A 22,381-nucleotide genomic window follows, 5' to 3' on the forward strand; every position below is an offset into this window, starting at 1 on the left:
ACGTTTTTCCTCTCTCATTTCTGCATTACATTGACCTAAATAGGAATCTCTGGTTAGATTTGGCTTGTTTCTGGTGGAAGGGGGATCATTGCAAGCCTGGAGAAATGAGGCTCTCCCGAGCAGGCTGCAGTGGCTCTTTCCTCCCAGATACCGTGCAGGCAAAGGAGCAAGTGACGGGCGGAGAATTAACAGGGGCTGGCAGCAGGGCCATGGGGCAGCCTGGCTCATGTGGAGAGCTGGAGTGACAACTGAGGACAGCTGATGTATTAAAGAAAGGAGGGCGGCTGAGTGACGGGGAGGCAGGGAGCCAGTCCAGAGGTGCTCATTCGGTTGGTTATTAAAATCCAATGGAACCACCACAGTGTATACTTATTAACAGTTTGATCTCTCTGCTTCAGTTTTTGCCACTTCCAGCCTTCCTTTCTCCCTTAGTTGAGAAATAGTAAGTTACTCAAGGCCAGCACCACCTCCTGAGTTTGGAAAGTGCCTGACGCCAGAAGTCACCCGAGCGGGCAACTTCAGAGAGCTCAGTCTAGGGGAGGGTGCAGCCGAGGACTAGTTTTGCTTGCCGAGTCTGCCTTTTCTTCCTTGCACAAGAGAAGCCTGCGGAGCGCTCTGCCCACACGTAGGGAATCGGTTCTGTGCGAAGAGGTAGCGTGTGACAAATTAGATGTTTGTAACCACAGCTGTATAGCTTCCTTGGACGGAGCAGGGTAAACAGTTATTATTTATTCTTGTTATACTGCCATTGCGAGCTAGCAGCGCTACTCGTTTGTAACTTGGGTCTTTCCCAGAAAGACAGCCTGCTGGTTTTGAGAGGATAGTAGTGCTGGGATCATGGCACTCTCGCTTCTAAAAGCAAACCTGAGATAATGGAGAACTCATAATTGGATATTCCCCGAATTGGAGGGCCTGCCTTTGTTTCCCAGGTATTCCCAAACAGAAGTTAGCCTGTGCATGCTAATGCATCTTAATGAATTTTGACAAGGTCGCAAGAGCCCCTTTGTTGCTTGTCTGCTTCATCCTTGCTTGCACGTATGAATGAAGCTTTCCCATACTTAGCCATAGACAGCCTCCAGCCAGCTTAAGAGTGTGTGTGTGTGTGTGTGTGTGTGTGTGTGTGTGTGTTATGTGTTTCTAAAATATTTCTATTCACTTCTCAGGTATTCAATTTGAAACAGACCTGCCCAATATACTAATCAGCAGAGAAAGGGGAAGAACATATTCTGGTGCTCTTCTCGTTTCTGTTGATGTTGTCAAATAGTGTAAGCCCTCTCGAAGAAGAGGAGAAAGAGTTGGAATAAATCAGCTCCTTCCTGGCGAATCCAGGGCCAGATGAAGGAAATGGGCAGTAAAAATGTTTTCACTAAGGGAAGACTCTAGAAAAGGATAGATAGGCTTTAAAGAGATGGTCTTGAGACGTCTGAGAGCACTGGATGAATGATCTGCAACAAGCAGCTTCTTGAATTAGTTAGGTCAGGAACTCCTGGTCCTAAGAGTTGTAATGCCTCGGTGATGATCTCCTGCCACTGTTGTTGTTAGCATGTTCGAGCCAGCCAGTGTCCCCGTAATCTGCAACTGCATTACTGTCCCCTGCACTGGTCAGGGCTGCCACAGTGGCACGTTCATGGAGAGCAGTCGCTGGGAGCTGGGGAGAATAATGCTGGCTCCTCACAGACAGCACCAGCGCAGAGCATGCTATATGGGAGTAACAACCACCCGTGTTTCAGTGGGGAATACTGAAACAAACCTCTCAGCTAGCCCGTCCAGCCCAAGAAGGGATTTCTGTATGTAGTTGATACTTCATACTTAAGTGCCTGGTGAAATACTGTCATCTATTTTTTTCATTGGTGATGTGCTTGAAGCAGAGGGCTGATGATACCCAGGCGTCCCTTCTAACCAAAGTTATTCTATCATTTGTTTAGTTGCTTTAAAGACAGTATCCTTCTCTCTCAAATTTGGGGCTGTAGTCAAATCTATCTTAAGCAAAAATAATACTACTAAATTGTGTGGAATTATACCTGCCTGCACTGGGGGAAATTGGTCTTCTGGATTTTATGGCCCTTGTGCAAATATTCATCTGGGAAACAGGAGTCTTGCTTTTCAAAAGAACATGACACCCAGCTAATTTCACTGCCTCTCTTACAGCCAGGCTTCTCACTAGGACTAAGCAACAGCATCCTATTTAAAAATCCTGTCCCAGTTTTGGAATGCCCATGCCATCTGAAAGCTATGGCCTTATTTTATCTGTTTATATCTAGTAATAGTCTTGGGGAAATGGAGTTTTGTTTTCCCATCACATTTACTCCCCAGTGCAACAGTTAAAAAACTATTTTTCAAAGTGTTTAGAAAGCCCAAATTTTTCCCCAGTAACTCAGAGCATAGGAATGTCCTATGGCAAAAGAAGCACTGGCAAGGACATGCATGCCAGCATGTCAGCTGGCCAAGAATGGGAGATCCCCCACCACTTCCTGCCTGAAGGTTCCCAGGGTGCAACTTGGGAACACACTGTGTTTATTTTGGATGTGTGAAGCCCCTGTAAAGATTCTCTATACATGTCTGGGTTTAAATATATGTAGTTATGCTCCACCAACATGTTTCAGCCTACACGGGGCAACATCTGTTGAAACATGCAACTCTGGCTTAGTTTTAGCAAAGAAAATGAAGGCAAACAATTTCATCCATCATTAGACCAACACCTGGGAGAAAATTCAGGCCTTATTCCACTTCCTAAAGCTAAGCAAATTTTGCCCTCATCAGCCCAGAGGAATAATCAAATCGCTGATGCTTCGACTGTCTCTGGCCGTGATGTAAAGGCAGTCTCTCGCAGAGCAGCGATTCAAACCATGTCTAGCACTGCTGAGCAAAGAGGGCTGTCAGGTAACCGGTGAATGGTGCAACTCTCCCCGTCCACTGTCGGTTCTCACTTGCCGGTGGTTTTTGAGTGCAACCCATATTAAAGCGATGCAACTGGAGGTCACAGCAGAGAAGCACTGATTGCTCTAGTAAGTGATAACTCTTAGAGAGTAAGGGGAAAATATCCACGTAAAAAGGTCTCTTTGCCACAGTGCCGTTCAAAACTGCTCTGTCTGCTGAGGGAGGGTAGGTGAACTCCTCCTAAAACCTGATCAGCAGCTCTCCGTAGTATGCAGACCTGCTTTTCCATCTGCCATGATGATCATGTACAATTAACTTGCATCCTCTCACTGTCCTCCAAATGTCTGTGTAAACTGGATACTAGCATGGCAATGTCCGATACTAATCCTAAACTGCATCTTTAGCCTAAGCAACTGTAGGCACAAATCTGCAATCTTCTCTCTGCCCACCAACTTAGAAATAAGTGATGAGTGAGCACTCGTGTGAGTCCAGCTGAGCGAGTCACCAGGCAGCTCTCCCTTGTTTCCAGGTCAGAACAATGCACGTTTGTGGTCAATTGTCTGAAGATAGGCTGAATTTAGGGGTGGACATTGGCCGTTTGCACAGTGACCTTCATGTGCATATTGCAGAAGGAGGTGCACAAGGTGCGCCCACCTTGTGCCCTGCAGCCTCCGCACACCCTACAGCAATAGTCTGGTGGCACTGTTGTCTGAGAGCACCTAAGTTGCTGGCCGTTGCGTACCGACTCTTAGGCAAAACTGTGATGTGCTTAATAATTAGTGTAAAATTTAGAAGTTAGTCGCGCCCACCACAGCCCTGGAGTGGATCTGGTTACACTGGGGTTAGGTGGTGGGGCTTTTCTGGGGATATGAGCTGTTATTAGATGTGAATTTTTTTCATGGTACTAGACGACTGGCAGCACTTGCAATTGTAGGCCAGAGCTGGGAGAGGCTTTGCCGTGAGCCGGCTAAGTGGAACAGTGACTTTCTACGGTTTTCCCGTTGCTGATTAGATACTTTTCTAAATGCTGCCTCCCTCTATTGATAAACAAGGACATAACGCTTATTTCCCTTAACTTGAAGCAGCAATGTTAATGTCTGATTAATCCTATGACATACAGGTTGTGCTTGTTAAAACTGAAAGCCACAGATGATTATATTTGGAAGAGATTGCCATATCACGCTGAATTAGAAGTGTTGTTTTCAGTTTCACTTTCTTTAGATGTAGAAGGCAGGTTTTTTTCCCCTAAGATTTGTGGATTTACAACTCTACCATTTCGTGTAGATCAAGATATTTATATAATTGTATTTTGAAAACACTTCCGGTTTTATGAATGAGTTGCAATCCTTCAGAAGAACAAAGCCCATACTGCCTTAGACTTAGAAGAATAAACAAAAATTAAGAGGTTTAGCTGTTATTTACTGTTTCTGAAATCTAAAACATCTGTGATTAGGAAGCTTGAAAGTCTGTTTAGATAGATAGTTGAGAATTTGGTTTGGTTTGGTTTGTTTAGAAAGTATGCCAGTTATTTCAGATGTTCTGCCTATAAAGAATGTAAAACAATTTAGTTGTCTCAGGTCTGAATTTAATCCGAGTCACTGGCAGAAGGTCACTAAATTCAGTCCAGGGTTTCATTCAGCTCTGCCATTTAGACCTAAAAAATGTTACCATAAAAATGTTGGCATGTTTGTTATGCAGGGAGTATAATGTCTTAATTGAAATGGTACCAGAAACTATTTAAAAAACTTCTATTACAGTTCACATGACAGACAGTATTTTATAGCCTTAACATCTGTTTTAAGGCCAACATATGAGATTTAGCCTTTGTCTGACTATAACTCTTTTGATTTCAGTGAAGTTGCACCCACTTAAATCCTGATTGAATTTGTCTCACATGATTGGTTTTTTAATTGTATGATTTAATTTTCTTTATCTCCAACCCAGTGTTACAGTACGGAGCGTCAGAGCATGTTAGAATAAGGTCAATGATGGATCCTTTTTTCTTCCTTTTTTATTTTCACAGTTACAGGGATCCATTAAAAGAAAACTGGAAGATGATAGCTCTCCTGCCTCCAGTGGTGTGCCTGATGTCATTTTCCCAAATGACAGTAAAAGACTTTGTCTTGACGACGTAAACCTTGCCATGGGCCAAGGTGCCAATCCCAATGTGGCGTGTCCAGAAATGCAAAGTTCTCCGTTCTCCAGTCACAGCGCTTCTTCCCTGGGAGTCGCAGGTCATTCAGTGCTCCTCGAAAACAATCACATGAATGGCAGTGGCATTGGTTCACCATTTTCAGTGCCACCCAACACGGAAATAAATCAGAAGGGGTCAATAGGAGGGCAAAACAATAACATTGTCCACTATGATGAGAAAGGAAACAGCTTGCAGTCTGTGGACCAAGAGCTGCAAGATCTATTGGAAGAGTTGACAAAAATGCCTGATCCTTCTCCCAATGACCTGGATCTGGAGAAGATTTTGTGCAGCAAGGCTGAAGAGCCACTTGGGCTGAGTCATTCTCAACCAAGCATAAGTACCGCTCCAAAGTCCTCCCCACAGACTTCCCACTTGGAGAGCCACGTTGCTAGCAAAGATTTTTCTCCAGGCTGCAATCCAACCAGTGGAGGATCTCCTCAGATGAGACCATCATCTGCTGGAGCTAACTTCCAAGTTCCTCCCTCAAACAAACCTGCTGCATCACCCATCTCTACAGCAGCTCAGAGCAAGAACCAGCCGCCACCTATGCTTCCGGTGCCCTTACCCAACATACCTGGCTCCAACTGGCATGCTCAGCAGCTAAAGCAGCTGGCAGCTAGCAAGCAGGTCTCTACAACTAAGCAACAAGTACAGGCTCCCAGCTGGCCAACTATGTCTCCTCCTGGTCTCTCTCCACCTTACAGGGCAGGATCATCCCCACACCATCAACCTTTCAGTCCTCAAAATGTTATGGTGTCTGGCATACCTGCTAATAATTTACCAGGAAACAACATTCAGAGTCCTCAAAACACTCTGCTTTCAAGCATGACTTCCAGCAGCACCCCATCCAATGGCCCCTCTCCTCCTTATGGGTCTGAGAAGCTCTCCAGTCCAGCTCTGAACCAGCAGCCTTTCAGCCCGCAGAGCTCCATGCTGCCCACCCTGACAGCAGCCAGCTTACCAGCCAACAACATTAAAAGTCCACAGAACAACTTGGTTGCCAGCATGGCCTCCACGAATACTGGACCTTCTCCACCGTACAGGCCAGAAAAGCTGGCAAGCCCAGCTCTGCATCAGCAGCCCTTCAGTCCTCAAGGTACATTAATCTCTAACATTACTCCCACCAGCAACCCCACAAGTATGCAGAGCTCGCTTTTTAAATCAATGACTACAAACCAGTCCAAAAATATGAACATAATTATGCAACAGCCATCCAGTAGCTTACAGCCAGGTCTGGTGAATGAGAGCCCTGTTAGCCAAGACCAGTTTTCTTTCAATAACACCAAACCACTGTCTCACTTTGCCTCAGAGTCAGCTACTCAAAAGATGTCACCTCTGACAGCAGGACAAGGGCAGCAGTCTCTCATTCACTATCTCCAGCAGCAGCAGCAGCAGCAACAGCAGCAGCAGCAGCAGCAGCAGCAGCAGCAGCAGTCTCCAGCCACGCAGCAGTCCCAGCAGGCTAACAATAGCCAGTTTCTCCAGCAGCAGTTTCGACAGCTGATACAGCCACATCGGATGCAGAGACACATGCAGCCTGCCACAATGCCATCTCAAAGCAGACAGGTGAGAATGTCTCTTCTGTCTTATAGGGCTTGTGTGAAAATATTGAGTCATTTATTTTCTTATTTTTACTTTCCTTTGTGTTTCAAATGTGACGTCGCTGAACTTCTGGGGTGTGCACAGTGTATACATGGACAAGGCAATAACAACATTCTGGCGTTACCAGAGTAACTTTATTTATTTCATAGAATCATAGGATCATAGAATGGGTTGGGTTGGAAGCGACCTTAAAGATCATCTAGTTCCAACCCCCCTGCCATGGGCAGGGACACCTTCCACTAGACCAGGTTGCTCAAAGCCCCATCCAAGCTGGCCTTGAACACTTCCAGGGAGGGGGCATCCACAACCTCTCTGGGCAACCTGTTCCAGTGCCTCACCACCCTCACTGTGAAGAACTTCTTCCTTACATCTAATCTAAATCTACCCTCTTTCGGTTTAAAGCCATTACCCCTTGTCCTATCACTACATGCCCTTGGAAAAAGTCCCTCTCCAGCTTTCCTGTAGGCCCCCTTTAGGTACTGGAAGGCTGCTATAAGGTCTCCCTGGAGCCTTCTCTTCTCCAGGCTGAACAACCCCAACTCTCTCAGCCTGTCTTCCTAGGAGAGTTTCTCCAGCACTCTGATCATCTTCATGGCCCTCCTCTGGACTCGCTCCAACAGGTCCATGTCCTTCTTATGTTGGGGGCCCCAGAGCTGAACACAGTTCTTCAATTGAAATGTACTGTAATTCCACCGTGCATTGGAGAACTTTGTGCTATTAGGCAAAACACATTTCATACCACTAAAATAAATTATTTTACGTGTATAGGTGGTATTCTTATTTAGCTTATATTGTAAGCTGTAGAGATGTTCCCGTAACATGTTTCCCATGATCCTTTTAGTGGGAGTATCTTTTTTTTTCTTAGTGCCCTTCAACAAATTCATCTCTGTGTTATGCTTCTGAGGCTAGAAAAGATGAGGTGGGGTGAGAAGTGAAGTTAAAAGATGACTCCTTCATGGACAGCAGGTCAAACAGTACAGCTCCCAAAGAGCAAAGAGGCAGACTTGAAATACCTGTTACTAGCATATGCCAGAAGCAATGCCCTGCTTTGGATGAGGGCCATTCCCCACCCTTTGTTGATCTGCGATACCAACCGAGCTGGTAAATGCAAAAATGCAGCTGGCAGGAGTGAGACACAGTCCTGAATTCTCTCCAGCAACCTTCTCCCTGAGACTCAAGGAGAGGTGCAAAGCACTATCCCCTACTACCCCCGATAAGAGAGATTTACTGTGAACGGGGACTTCAGTGCAAGGAAGGGCTTGGGGACTCGGTGTGAGAGCAGCCTGGGTGTGAGGAATAAATAGCTATCTTTTTGTTAGGAAGAATAGTAGGAAACATTGAACCTCACCACCAAAGCCAAGTACCTTGTTAGGCTGAACCAACACTTTGGAAGCAGAATCCTTCGAGCTGCTTAGCTGTGCACACAGGCACTCCATCGACTCCTCGTGAAGGACTGAAACACTTCTCACCCAGCAAACCAGAGACTGATCTCTGAAGCTCTGCTAGGATCTGCTCAAGAGTGTGGTGCTTAGCTGGGGAATACACTCCAGAGCCTGGGTTTCTTTGCTCTTCTTCCCTGCTGAGTGACTGGTTCTTATAGAGGTGGATTTCTTCACTGTAGGTGACTTGGTGTAACCTTGTCCTATGATAGCAATGAGAAATAAGGGGATAGTTACTAAAGGTCAGCTTTTTAGTGGTAAATCAATGAGGTGCATCTCCACTGTGCCACTTTAGGATCGACTCACTCTTTTCCAAGTTGTGCACGCTCAGTACTCCCTTGCTTCGATACAGCAGCTTAGAACAGACAGCTGGGAAGGACTGGTGACTTGCTGAATTTGCTTATCCAAATATGTAACGTGTAACAATATGGCATATATTGTTCTAAAGGGTTATCAATATAAGGCCCCTAATTCAACAAAGGCCTGAAGCAATGATGTTGCTTTAAGCACGTGAGGACCCTGTTTGTGTTCAGAGGGACCCAAATTAAACACGAAGTAGAGGGTCTTGCTGGCTTGGGATCTAGGACTATGGATAGACATACGATTGAAAGTAAGTTGCTGCAGCTTCATGAATTACTGCCCATCAGATGTTCTACTCTGGAGGCAGTGTGGGTGAAGAATAGATTCATGGTGTTTTACTGCATCCCGGATGACGGCTAGTAAGTTGTTAACTGCAGTAACATGATCACTTTTGATCGTATGTCTATAACCTTTGAGCATATATTTTTTTTCTGGCTCTGCCGCTGAGTGTGTGGAATTGCCACGTCCCTGTTGGATTCCTGAGGTTTCCTGTGCCCTAGTTTTCCCTGCTTTGCATTTTTGTCTTACACCTCTGAACCCCCTACATCATTGATTAGCAAAAAAAAAAAAAAAAAAAAAAGAAAAATTCCTGCAGTGAGTCTCTTTAATCGGCCAAAATAGCCCCTCTTCCAGCAACTTTCCGAGTGCTCTGCCTGTGCTGCATTTTTAGCTGATTCTCATCGTCAGAGAGAGAGTTATTATAATTTGGCGGCTATCAGTAAAGATCAAGGACAGTTAAGACAGTGATTACAGGTGATAAGCATTTTACATTTTCAGACTAGTTAGGTAAGCTTATGGTGCCTCCCTCATTTTACAAGTAAGACTTATTACAATAATTATACACCAGATGACAGTGCTTCAGTTTTACAGTCTGTTGAGCTACCGAAGAAAGATGGTGGATGTTCAGGAGTGGAACATTTTGTTAGGTTTTGATAACTTTACTGCAAATCTCATAGAAGAAAATGGATCCTGAGTGCTGAATTAAAAGAAAAATTACATGGAAAAAATATTCTAGGTAGGAAACCTTAAAATTCTGGCATACTTGCTACGTTTCTTTGAATCTAGCACGTAGATCTGTTATTTGTCTGCAGTAGAATTCTTATTTACATTGAGACATTGATACTGAAATTTTGGACCCGACCTGCTGTGTACCAATTTTACTCCATTATAGTGAAGTAGCTCCAGTGACTGTGGTTTTGATTTCCAGCAGTGTACCCAGAGCTGAATTTGAGCTCTGTGGAATCTTGGTGCCGATTTTCTCCTGAGGCAGGTGATGAATAGGACTTTTCAAGCATAGAGCAGTTGTTTCATTAAAAGGGAAAATGTTGAAGATGCAGAAGATGGGAGACAACTTCTGCATCTTCAAAAATTAGTACCTTTCTGGTGGAAAATTGCCTTTTTTAGCCTCATTCACAGAAATTTGCTCAAAGAGAAATAACAGCATTCCCTGGAATGTTGTTTAGTGTTTAAAAGTCATCCCCTTACTCTGTGTGTGTGTTTGTAAATGTGACTAAAATTTATAAAAAGAAGGCATAGTACTCTCTTCTTTTGAGCAAGAGGTGCAGCTTTGTGCAGAAGAAGAATGTGGATGGTGGCCAGTTGAAGGGAGAACAATAAACCATGAAATTTGATCCTTGTAGCAGGCAGAGCAACATGGGGAAGAGAGCAGCGGCTGGGACATAGACCCAGAGTGAGCTTTTTGCTCTTGTTTTAATGCGTATTAAAGCAAAGACTCCACATGCCAAAAGCTGGCTTACTACTGGTGCCTAACAGCTCTACAATTTTTGTACTTAATGATACATTTCTTAAGTGTAATCAGTCTGCATCCCAGATCCTGTATTGCCTGGACAACTGGTAAATCTGATAAGGGCTAATCTTTTCCCATCTAAAGCACTATGTCTTTATTGTTGAGCATTGACGGATATTGATTGAGGTACTGACAGTTTGCATTGTGCGATATTGCAAAGCCTAGTAGTGCTAACATTGCTCTTGTGGATATGTGCAGGTTTTCATTTTACTCATGTAGGACTGATGCTTGCTGAGTGAAATTATACTCAAAGGTCTGGACTCGTAAATCCACAATATAAAGACAGTAGTAAATGCCAGAGAGTCAAAGATAGTCTCCAAAACTATCGCACTCTTTTCTGGGCTTAAGCTTAGCCACTTGACTTTATTGGCTGTTTCTGAGCGCATGAAAAAGCTGCATTTGCCCAGGCAGGTTGAATAGTTGGGCATCTCCCTGATGTTCATGTCTAAATACAGTTTGTACTTGCAGATCTCCTATTCTGGCATGTCAGATATATTGGGCCCAATTCTGCCTTCAGCAATGCTGATACAACATCACCGCTTCCAGAAGAGCTCTTCTTTTACTCCCGCCAATATACGAACAGACACAGGTCTTTGCAAACGGAAAGGAGGCTTCCCCTGAAGGCAGGAGAATGAGCCGGTGATCTTTGCAGTTTAAGTCAGGCTGGAATAAAAGAAACCCTTTGGGTGGCCATTACTTTTCCAAGCCCAAGTTTGTCTGAGTTAAAATTTGAGAGTCTCGGGGAGGAGGGCGGTATTGCCCACTGCTCTGTGTGTAAAATGTTGAAAACCAAAACACAACTTCAGAGATTGTTTTGTTGGGGGGACGTAGCTAATAAATAGCCATTGTTTGGGTGGGGGACACTGCATTTCTGAGCTCCACTTGCGCTGCAGGAACCAAATGTGCTATTCTTAGAGCGCGCCGCATTCCTGCTGACATCCAGATAGTCGTATACTGGATTGTCAGTGAAGGGTATATTTGTTTCAGCTCCATTGCCAAAAATGATGGTAGAGGAAAAATGATAGGAGAAGAGACAGAGAGAAAAATAATATTATTTGCAGTAAAAATGGCTATATTTTTTGGCTACATGTGGACTGCATATGAGATAGTGAAGAACATGCTGAAGACTAAAAAAAACCTTTGAAAAGAACTTGACAGTGTTTCTTTAACTGTGGTAAAAGCAGCAATACAGTATCTGAGTTGGCAGAGTAAATTATAGGTTGCAGAGAAACACCACAACCCCTGAGCTAGATTAAATATACTAGGGGGAAAAAAATTAAACAAAAAATCTTGTTTCTGAGTATGAGTTCTCTAAATATAGAAACAAAACTGAAGAAGAAATGCACTGTTATAAAGAGCAAACTGACCCAGAGCTTAGATGTCAAAGGTTAAATAAATATAATGGAATACAAAATACAGCTTTTATTAATATAAACAGAAATGTTAATACCACAGGCTGATTCCTGGGTGTCCTATGTTATGTGAAGTTATTTCTGCCCGTGAAAAGTCCGTGCACCGTGACTGTTAGGTGAGACTGTTCTCAGTCAGCAGCACTTCATGTTTATAAGCTCTGATGCAGATTGATTAAGAGTTGGAAAAGCAGAGAACGCAGCCCACAGCATCTGAGTACATACAGTTCTCTTGTACGTACAGGGAAGAATCATGTTTTATTTGGGATTTCCGAGATGTCACAAGGAGTCTTCCTAACACATGAAACAACTACAGTATCATGTATTATTAATAAGACCAAAAGTACTGGCCAGATTTCATCTGCAGTTTCAACACCCCACCCCCCCACCCCCCCCGCCTTTTTCTTTAAGTGTGAAACTTCTCTTTAAAGCCACTTTGAATGAAGTTCTACTGGTATTTCCCCCTCATTTTCTTTTTTCTTTTCTTTTCTCTTTCTTTTTCTTGTCTTTTTTCCTTGTCTTGTCTTTTTTCCTTGTCTTGTCTTTTTTCCTTGTCTTGTCTTTTCCTCTCTTCTTGGCTTGTCTTGTCTTTTCCTCTCTTTTCTCTTTCCTTTTGCTTTTCCTTTTTCTTTTCTTTTCCTTTTTCTTTTTCTTTTCTTTTTTCTTTGTCTTGTCTTTTTCTTCTCTTTTCTTTTTCTTGTCTTTTTCTTTTTCTTTTTTCTTGTCTTTTTCTTTTTCTTTTTCTTTTTTCTTGTCTTTTTCTTTTTCTTTTTCTTTTTTCTTGTCTTTTTCTTTTCCTCTCTTTTCTTTTCTCTTTTCTTTTCTTTTCTTTTCTTTTCTTTTCTTTTCTTTTCTTTTCTCTTCTTTTCTCTTCTTTTCTCTTCTTTTCTCTTCTTTTCTCTTCTTTTCTCTTCTTTTCTCTTCTTTTTTCTTCTTTTCTCTTCTTGTCTCTTCTTTTCTCTTCTTGTCTTTTCTTTTCTTTTCTCTTCTTTTCTTTTCTCTTCTTTTCTTTTCTTTTCTTTTCTCCCTTGTCCCTTCCCTTCTCTTTTCCCTTGTCCCTTCCCTTCTCTTTTTTCTCTGGAAAAAGTTTTTAAAATATTACTTTTTTTTTTCTTTTACTAATGCTGTGGAGAAGAAAAACAGATTTGATTTCAAAGGGCAATGGTAGCACAATACCGAAGCAAAGCCTTTGAGGGAGTGGAGAGCTTTTGAAGGCAAAGCAACAAGCCCTTCAGCTAATTAAGTGCCTTTGAATAGGCGAATAAAGGAAGCTGGTGATGAATCTGGATTACAGAGAGCAATAGGGCTGAGCCTGGAGTTTGACCTCTCCACAGATGTAAAAACATCTTCTTGAATGGTCATTTCTGAATTTATATTTATCCGTGCACTTGCAACTGAGTTGATATTTTTTTCAAACTTGGAGATTCTCCCCTCCCTTCTTTCAAGAGAGTGTGAAAGGAGGTTGACCGAAACTATCGGACTGCCATCTTCTCCCTTCCCCTCCCTCCCCTGTGAATAAATAATGTAAGATAAGTTTTGGAAAATAAGGAGTAAACCTGTGGAAAGAAATGGGGTGTTTGGCCTCAACATGCCAACAGTAATACAACATTTTCAGAAGTGCAGTAATCAAGGTAAAAAACTTAGTTCACATCTGATCTTCTTAGCCCATTGCTCTTTTGCAGTGTTTTTTAAATCACGTTGTGTTGTCTTCTGTTAGATTACAGGTATTTCAAAGCATTTCCCTGCTGTAGTGGAGCCCTTGTAGCCATCTCTTAACCTTCACAGTTCTTTGGCTTGTATTTTAAGATGTTTACAGGCATTGATATTTCTAGCGGCTCTGCCTAATGCACTCATCGTTCCTTCCAGTTTAGCTATCTGTTGTGCTGAAAGCACTTTTGGACACCACATAGCACATCATTAGGGGAAGCAATCTGCAGAGGAGAAGCTTGTAAATAGACCAAATCCTTCTGAACACCATGTGGGGAGCATCCTCCCCTCCCCTCTCCATAGCCCTCCTTTTGGATCTGAAATTAATGTGGACACTACATCAAAGCTGCAGCACTTTCCTCAATCCAGCCGGGTCTTTCCCTTAGTTATGACCCGTTTAATAAAATGGAAGATGTTCCGCCAGCAATTTAGCACATAGGACAGTGGCAACTCTATGGGAATCTCACGCTGGACAAATTAAAATCCACTTGGAAAGAAAAAAAGAGACTTGGGAAGTACTATAAACACCAGCAAGGGGTGCTGGGAGGTGTTCAAGAAAGTCTCTGTTACCTGCAGGACGATAAACAATGTGTGTGCAGGCTGACGTGGCATTGTCCAGGCTTTTGGTGGAGAAAGACAAGAGGCAGTAGTACTCATGGACTGTGAATCCCCCCAGCCCCACTCCTGGCTGGGCCGTACAGCCGCGGAGTGAGCGGAGGAGAGTGTGCCATTGCACAGAGGTTCTGTATTAACTCTAAAAAAAACCCCTTGCTTTTGTGGTTTTGAGCTTTAAGCAACAGACGGTTGTTTCCTTCTGCTCTGCAGTGCGGGGTGGGAGAGAACCTCTTCTCTCAAAGGTGTAGGGAAAGTGGTGGTATCATGCTAAAAAGTATCTGTCTGATTCATTTGATGTGAAACCATATTTTGACACCCAGTTGTACCAAAACCACTCTGATCCTGCCAGCCTAGGTGGGCAGTTTCTCTCAGGTTTTCTAGGCAGCTTGGTAGCAGCATTCACAAGTTTTCCTGGGCTAAACATCGGCTGAATCAGGCCCCAACTGCAGATTTTCTTGCTTTCTTTTTTTTTTTTCAAGTAACCCATTTTGCTTTCTTTTTTACCACAAAAAAAACCCATCCATATGCAGAAATCTTTAATTTATAAGCAGTTGAGCGAAAGGTTTTGAATGCATATTTTTTTTCTCAGCTGTGCCCTTAGATGCGATGAAGTTATAAACATCCTAGGAATCTAGGGAAAGGCTCAGTGACCTTCTCACTGTTTGGCTTCATAATGAATGCCATAACTTCCTTCTGTGTATCATTCTTAAAAATAACAACATGAATAGTGGTTAGTGATGGGTAAGACACACTACTTGCATCCTCACTTACAAGTCAGTGCATCCATAATTCTTATATTGAAAAGGTGTGTTCATGGCACGGTGTGCTGATGAATAGCAATGAGGAAATGGTTTCCATGACCCTATTGTACACCCAACTCATTTCATCTGTGCTGTAAATTCCCATTAATATCAGAACATCTTAATTCCATTTTTTCCCACATTTGTGGAAGATAGGTTTGTTCATTGCCTGTATTTTCTGTATCTTTCTTAGTAAATGGCAGTTCGGGCAGCTTATTTTGAACTAAAAGCAGACGGGCTTTCAGAAAATGTGCTCACTTCCCTAAAACCATGCCCTTCTTACTACCTCAAATTTCATGCCTAAATTAATAATTAATTTTAATACTTTTTTCAGTGATACTCTGAGAGCATGGTTTGTACCCTTGATTTTTGGGGTGGTTTCTACCTAGTATTGTCTTGTAGGAGTCTAAAATTACATCTGTATTCCACAAGGCAGAAATATGTACAGAACCAAAGTCTAATGTAACAATTAGAATAAAAAGCAAACAAATAAATAATAGAGTCCCTCAGATGCTGTTAAATCACGTGCCTGGTGCCGGACAGCAGTTCGGCAGGGTGAGGTGACTGGAGCAGCCTACTTTTGTCCTTCTGCTCTGCTCCTCTGTCATTTCTGCCTCGCTGCAGTAAACGCTGCACACAAAATAAAAGTACAAACATGTTTTGTTTCAGATGCAATACCTAGAAATAACTTTTCTGGTAAAATGAACTCAGTCTCTTTTTTCTTTTTCTCTGGGCATTTTGGAGAAATTTCAGTGTGTGGGTGGGGGAAAACAAAGCCGTGGCTGTAAACAGGAACTGATATTGTCTCCGTGTCTGAATGGGGAGAGAAACTGAACTGGCCTCGGTGGTTCTCTCGTACATCTGCGAGTCTGGAAACACTGGGATGATTCACAGTTTGCTGATTAATACAGGAGCAAGCAAAATGGTGTGAATTAACGGCCATTACAGAGCCGTGCTGGATGGCAAATATCCCCCTAGAACAAATGATGTTTCACCAAGATTGCTTAGAGGAAGAGGTAATGGGTCTTAAATACAAATTAGAAGCAGTCCCATCAAAGCTGTTAACATTAAGGTTTGAAAGCCAAACACTATTATGAGCTGTCTTCAAAAACTGTACATTTAGGAAGCATATCAGTCTGCCGTGTTGGCTGTGTAATATTTCTGTCTCGAGCACTTTGGACTATTTCAAGCAGCCGGCACTAATAAGTGATAGAAATCCCCAATCAGAATGTAGCAGCTCTTCTTAGGGCTTTGAAGGCTAATCACTCTGTTACATGTACGTTTTAAAGTTAGGTTTTTTATAGCATATTTAAGGGCAAATATTATCATTATCAGTATGTAATTCTTAAAAGCACTACTGTTAACAAAAAGTAATCCTATATTACAATTTAACCCTTTGCATATGGGAATGTTAAAAGAAGAAGATAGGAAATACATTAGCATAAATAATATTCTCTATATAACCAGCAAAATTATTTAACATTTCTCGTTGAAGTAATGAGAACACGATACCTTAGATCAATGTCAGACAGATGCAGATGTGAATGCAGGTTATGGTCAAGCTGTGCTGAGCTATTTTTCCCCATTACAGAATTGATAAGAGACCCACAAGGAGAGTAATCCCTGTAATGTAGACAAAATAGTATGATATCCTGGTCTAAGACATTACATTAACAGCTTGATCTTGTAAAGATTCAAACACACACACCTAAATTTACGCAGTGGGAGGTCATTCCAGGATGACTACAGGATTATTTCTGAGAGCAGAGTGAATCATGTATGTATATAGTCTTTGTATGTTCAAGAAAGACCAAAGGTGGAGGAGAAGGATGCAGCAAAGGGCACAGTAATCGTTGGCAACGGCATATTAGTTCTACGACAAAAAGAGAGAGAGAGTTGGAAGCTTTGATGCACTTGTTCCTACCTCAGCTCAAGTTTACACTTGAATTATTTTTGGCTTTTCTGTTGTTTTTTTTTTGTGGGGGTTAGTACCAGCATTTTGTAAACGTGCCAAACTTTGAATAAGTTTATGTTTTAATCAGTCCATGATTATTTGCAGTCCTCTGGGTTTTTTTAGAGTCATGAATTGCACAAGCAAAATTTGCCCCTTGCAGGAAGAAAAGCTGCCCCATCCTCTCGAGCACAGCAATAATAAAAGCAAAGGAGGAAAAAAAAATTCTTAACAAAGACTTTTTCCCTCTTTTTTCCTTTTGTGATTGCAGGCTGCTAATGTTAATGTGTTTCTTCCCTTTCCAGAAAGATGAGGACATACTATCATGGGATACCAGTAGTATGTATCCCTGTCATAAACAAATCTATTTCTCTCAGTACTTAAATACTCAGGGCTTTTGGAAGCTTCTCTTTGCATAATAAATGTGTTTAATATTTCCTTTACTCTCCAGCATTACTAAGTATAAACTGTTACTGTACTGGATTGAAGGGTGGTTTACACGGCACTTGTGTTTGGATAGTCTGTTTTCTTTTACCGTTGCTCCGAAGGGCGTGTTTAAGCAATGAATGAAAGACCGTATGAGCATTATTTTTTTGTTCCGTACAACCCCCTTTTTCTCCTCCTTTCCAGCTCAGTCAGCACACTTTCTGCAGCGGCATTTTAGTTTTCTACGTGGAAATGTGGCATTTAGCAGAATAGATGCATAACAAGGATGAGATACTTTTTTCTCCTTTCCCCCTTCTCCCAAGAGATACCCTGTGACTTCCTCTATTAGTCCATTAATCGCTGTAGCTCAAAATTCAGTCTGATCAAAGGAGCAGAACAAGGTTGAAAAGTGCAGATTCTGGCAATTGACTTGACTGTTTAGATTCCCCGCTGAGCTCATTTAGAGCTGGAATTAAGCTATTCCTGCTGTATTTTTCGTCCTTGGCTCGGCAGTAGTGCTGTGCCTAGCGCCGCACTGGGGGAGTGCTGAAGGCAGCGCGGCCGTTCCCACAGCCCGGACCCAGCCTGCACCAGAGAGCAGCCTCCAGGACCTAACAGCCTCCCTGTGCCAGGAGAAAGCTGAGTAAGCTTGTCTTACTTTGATAAGAAGGTCTGTGCTTAGATTGCATTAGTTATTCAACTGCAGAAAAAGTGAAGAATCTGGTAACTGAAGGTGCCGGAGTCAATATTGATGATTCTGTGTTTTTTCATTTAAGCATCAGGTTTCCGTCTCTTGCAGCTCTCTTTACCGAGGTTGGCGCGCGTGTTATGAGTGGGAAGGAAAGAATAAAAAAAAAATGTAAACAGGAAATTTGTAAACAACATGAAGTTTCTTGTAAAAGTTTTCTTTACAATGTAATGACTCACTTAAGGAATACAGTTGTTTTTAATGCCTATTTATACGTGCAGTTAGAAACTGGTGCTGTTTTCTCTCATTAATAGTCTTGTTAGTTCTTGTTTGCTTAAGGCAAAAATGCAGACTGCCCATACCTGTATTGTTCCCTGCAGATAACATCTGATTTTGCAATCCTTACACATCTCAAATTCCTATTGATGTAACCGGGAGTTACAAGTTCTCCAGGAATAGTGTTGGATTCTTGATGTCATTATTTGTGATTCTACAGTTCCCCAAAGTGTGCTAATATTTCTCAAACAGAGGTAGACTCATTTGATGTGTAAGTTCTTATCTCATTAAAGTGAATTATTGCTACTGAAATGTGAATGGCATTCTATTATCAGAAAATATTATGTATTTAATGGTTTAAGAGTGCTTAAGGTCAGCAAGAACAGAGAAATGCTGATAACATCACCACAGACTGTGAGATGGTCCTGAAATGTGAGTAAATCTTTAACTGAAAAAAGTTTTGCTAGACATATCAGTGTTTTCCCATAGTTTAGGACTTTGTCTAAAATCCCCAACATTTATTTATGTTGTATTTTACTTAAAAAAAAAAAAAAAAAAGAAAAACTGACCATTTAATAAGAACTTTTTTTATTAAGAAAAAATCTTGGCAGTGAGGGGGGAAATGGACAAATCCATTTCGTGCCCAGTCCAGAGTCTGAGCTTTTTCCTACGTAGGTGGCATATATCTATGTGTCTATAAATTTTAATTTTAAAAAGAACTGTGACCTTCATCAGGGCCCTATATGGAATAAGATTAGAAGGAACTCCGGACTTTGGTGTGCTGCTCCATTCTAGGTTGACACAATTTATAAAACTACTGTGCTTTAGCTTGCAGAGGTTTCCTCAAATTTCATACTTTTTATAAAGCATTTGTCAGTATGGTGAGCTAAAATCTTGCTCTCTGTGATTTCTTATTTTTTCTGCTTATGATAACAGTATTGAGGTTTTTCATAAGATGAAATGCTGTCTAGCTGCAGTTAAAATACACATTTTTGCCTATTTCTGTCTTGATTAAGCTAGAGGGAGGGTACCTACTTGCTGTCTAGATTACTGTCAAACTTAACCGAAAGTAAAGTTGAATTGTACTCTGTTCTCCTAACAGCCTATTTTCTCCTTCTGACTGGGTACTAAAAGGCTTTTACTGCTGCACTAACATTTTCCAAATAAAACGTTTTTGCCAATTTCTGAAGAAACAGCAGAACAAGTACCACCTTAGACATGCTGGAAGGAGTCCTACACTATGGATTATAAACTGAAACAGTTGGCCAGAATAAGGAATTAAAGTAATCCCTGATACTAGGAACATGAAAATGAGATGACCTTCTGTATATGCCCTGTGTGAGTTTCTAACCCAGTTGCGCTGTAGGCTCCCCTTTATCGCTGTTCCTCCATACCTTCACTGTGCAGAAAACAAAAGACCGGCCGTTCAGCTGGGAAACTGGAACACATGCTTGCAAATATTACAGACTTTAAATGCATTGTATTTTTAACAGTAGTTCGTGATTGGAATGACAGGAAGGAAATGAGCAGAAAACATCCTATTCTATCTCTATATGAAATCTTGCTTGTGAAAGATACAGTTACCACAATAATGATCGGACGCTAATTGATTCATTGTGCTGGGAGACAAGTGCTGAGCAGAGGAGCCAGCTCCACTTTGGTTGTTTGCTGAGGAAGGGCAGGAGAGGGTTATAAAGCTGCTGCCACTACATTCAGCGCATGTTTTTCTCAGAAAAGAAGAGACACCGCCAGCCAAGATCTCTTTCCTTTGGAAATTGTGGCTGGGAAGGGCCCCTTTGGCTCGGCAGACAAAGTGGGCAGTCAGACAGCCCCTTTCCTGAATCCCAGGCAGGCACCAGACGGCTGAAGGAAGAGAGGCACCAGGCTGAATTAGATTGCCTCCTGCTTTGGACAGTAAGGCAGAGAGGCAGGCTTAATTGCTTTGCAGCTGTTCATTTTTTCCCCTTCTCCCTTCCCTGCCCTCCTCTCCCTCCTCCCAGCTGACCCCGGCGGCAGCCGCAGCTCTAGCCCCAAGGAAACCTCCCCAACTTGGGGAGAAGTAGCAAAGGTTTCTGGACTCATTTTTATCCGCCTTTATACCCTTCCCTCAAGTCCAGCAGCAAATGGGAAGAGAGAGGAAAGTATTAAGGAAAAAAAGACTCTTTGGCGTAACCTAGTAATTTGTCGCTTTTTTCCTGGGTTAGTTTGTACACTGGTTTCTGAACGCTGCTTGTGGCAAGGGGCAGGCTGGGACAGGGGACAGGGCAGCGACAGGCAGATGTCTCGGGTGGCATCCTTTTGGGAGGGGCAGCTGGGTGTCATTGCTGGCAGGTCCTGGCACCCCGTCCGAGTGGACAAACCGGGAGAGCCTTCGAACGAGCCCCCTGCGATGTGGCACTCCCTGCAGCAGGATTTACAAGACATTTGAGATTTCCTCTCCGGAGCTGCGATACCATTCATGGAGATCTCCCAGACTGCTGCCTGGCAGCGTGAATGTCAGTTGGGGTTGATTTGGTGGTGCTCTCACCGGTAAAAGAGCCTCGACACCGAAATGTTCTTGACCTGACTATTAAAAAAGCTTTTCCTTTGAACCTTGGAGAACTTGTGGGGGTCTCCAGCCCTCAAATATTGGCTCAGACCAGACTTGCAGATTTGCATGTATGTCATAATCCCAAACTGTCTGAACCCCATGTTTGTGCAGGAAACAGAGTTTGTTTTCTTAATTGCTCTCACTCCACTCCCAGATTTAAAAATTTAAAAACGTGTTTCCATGCCTTAGCAATGAGACTGCAGTCAGCTTTCAGCTCACCTGCTTTGCAGAGAGGGGCTTTGCTCGTCTGCTGCTCAGCCAGCCTTCCTGGGTCGGTTCACCTCCAGCAGCAATGTCAAGCTAACCCAATTTTGCAGCTGGTATCGAGTGCCAAAGGCAAGCTTTGTAGATGTCTCTTTAATTCCTGCACTTGTAGAATTTAGTGTATATTTTCCCTCCAGTTCCACTGACTCACACAGTCCTTGGGGGCGGAGGCAGGGGGAGAACAAGAAGGCTGTAACCCAGGTCTAATTTACTCATCTGGTAAAGCCAGTCGTCAACGAGCCTTTCCCCTTTCTGTCCACAAAGATAGAACCTCTCGGGAGTCTGTTTGGCCTCCCAGTTATAATTATGGCATCAGTAGTTTCGTACTTGACTGTCCTCCTAGGCCGACTGCATCTCCTCTGCCGGGGTGTCATGTCTGGGTGATAGCATTAAAACGTGAAATGCTTGGTGAGCCGACAGTACGACGCAGGGCATGCAGCCCTGCATTGTTCGGGAGCACAGGCTGTCATGGCACGCTAATCTCTTTATACGGGATGTATTTGCTGCTTATTTTTTATGATATCCTTAACAGCATAAACCAGAACTTGAGGTGGGCACCAGCGCAGGTTTTTGGCACATTTCTTTTAAGGCACAAAACTGTAATGGGGATCTTTGTTCAGGGCCACTGGAGAGATGGAGGGTGTCATTCCTGGAAAGGTAGCGCAGCTACCAGATGCTTTGGTGGTCGGAGGGATTTGTGTCTGTAAGAAATGGATTTAGAAATAAGGTACAGTAGCATGTAAGTGACTTTTTTTTTTTCTAATCTGTTCAACATGGAGCCTACAACAGCTCTGCCAGTTAGATTTGAATTAAAACCGGCTCCACAAGGTACAGAGGCTCTCGAGCCTCATTGCTGAGACTGGAAATCCATTGTGGCGTCCTGATTAGTGCTGGTGAAATTGGAAACCTTTCTCGGGGCAGATAACAATCTCGCAAATGAAAATATAACCTGTTAATCCTGAATTTTAACAAGGAAGGTTATGCAACTCCAGGCCAAATCCAGGACGTGTCCTATCCGTGTGCCCCTTGGTCAGAAAGGATTTGCTGATAGGGAAGGGTGGGATTGCACCCCTGCAGTACCCTCTCGCAAAAGCACCCCTGCTTTATGCCAGGTCTGTGGCCAGAGGCAGGAGGAGGGGCGCTGGGGAGTCAGGCTCAGCACAGAAATTGGGGTTCATGTGTTGGGACCAACCCCTCTGAAGCTCTTGGCTGAAGTATCTTAAGACGGGGCCTCTATTTAATGTTCTTCCCCATGCCAGTCGCAGCTGCCAAAGGAGGGGTGGTCTGGCTGGGGCCATCCATGCTTTTGCAGTCCCATAATAGTCCCTTTAATTATGGGTAACAATAGGTTCTGTTTTTTCCTATGTTAATAACAA

At 42.9% G+C, this 22,381-nt stretch overlaps 1 protein-coding gene across 2 annotated transcripts in view; it reads left to right on the top strand.

The window, feature by feature from the left end:
- The window catches only part of MAMLD1 (mastermind like domain containing 1), an 85,944-nt gene that overhangs the window by 45,388 nt on the left and 18,175 nt on the right, over window positions 1-22,381 (top strand). The window contains exons 2-3 of one of the 2 annotated variants that reach the window (XM_050901725.1): window positions 4,901-6,167; window positions 6,381-6,637. In XM_050901725.1, coding sequence (XP_050757682.1) covers window positions 4,901-6,167; window positions 6,381-6,637 — 1,524 coding nt within the window. Of the gene's footprint in view, window positions 1-4,900; window positions 6,638-22,381 lie in introns of both variants that reach the window. The other variant, XM_050901724.1, reaches the window with a different exon arrangement.

Source organism: Gymnogyps californianus, chromosome 9 (assembly GCF_018139145.2).
Source record: "Gymnogyps californianus isolate 813 chromosome 9, ASM1813914v2, whole genome shotgun sequence".
NCBI lineage: Eukaryota > Metazoa > Chordata > Aves > Accipitriformes > Cathartidae > Gymnogyps > Gymnogyps californianus.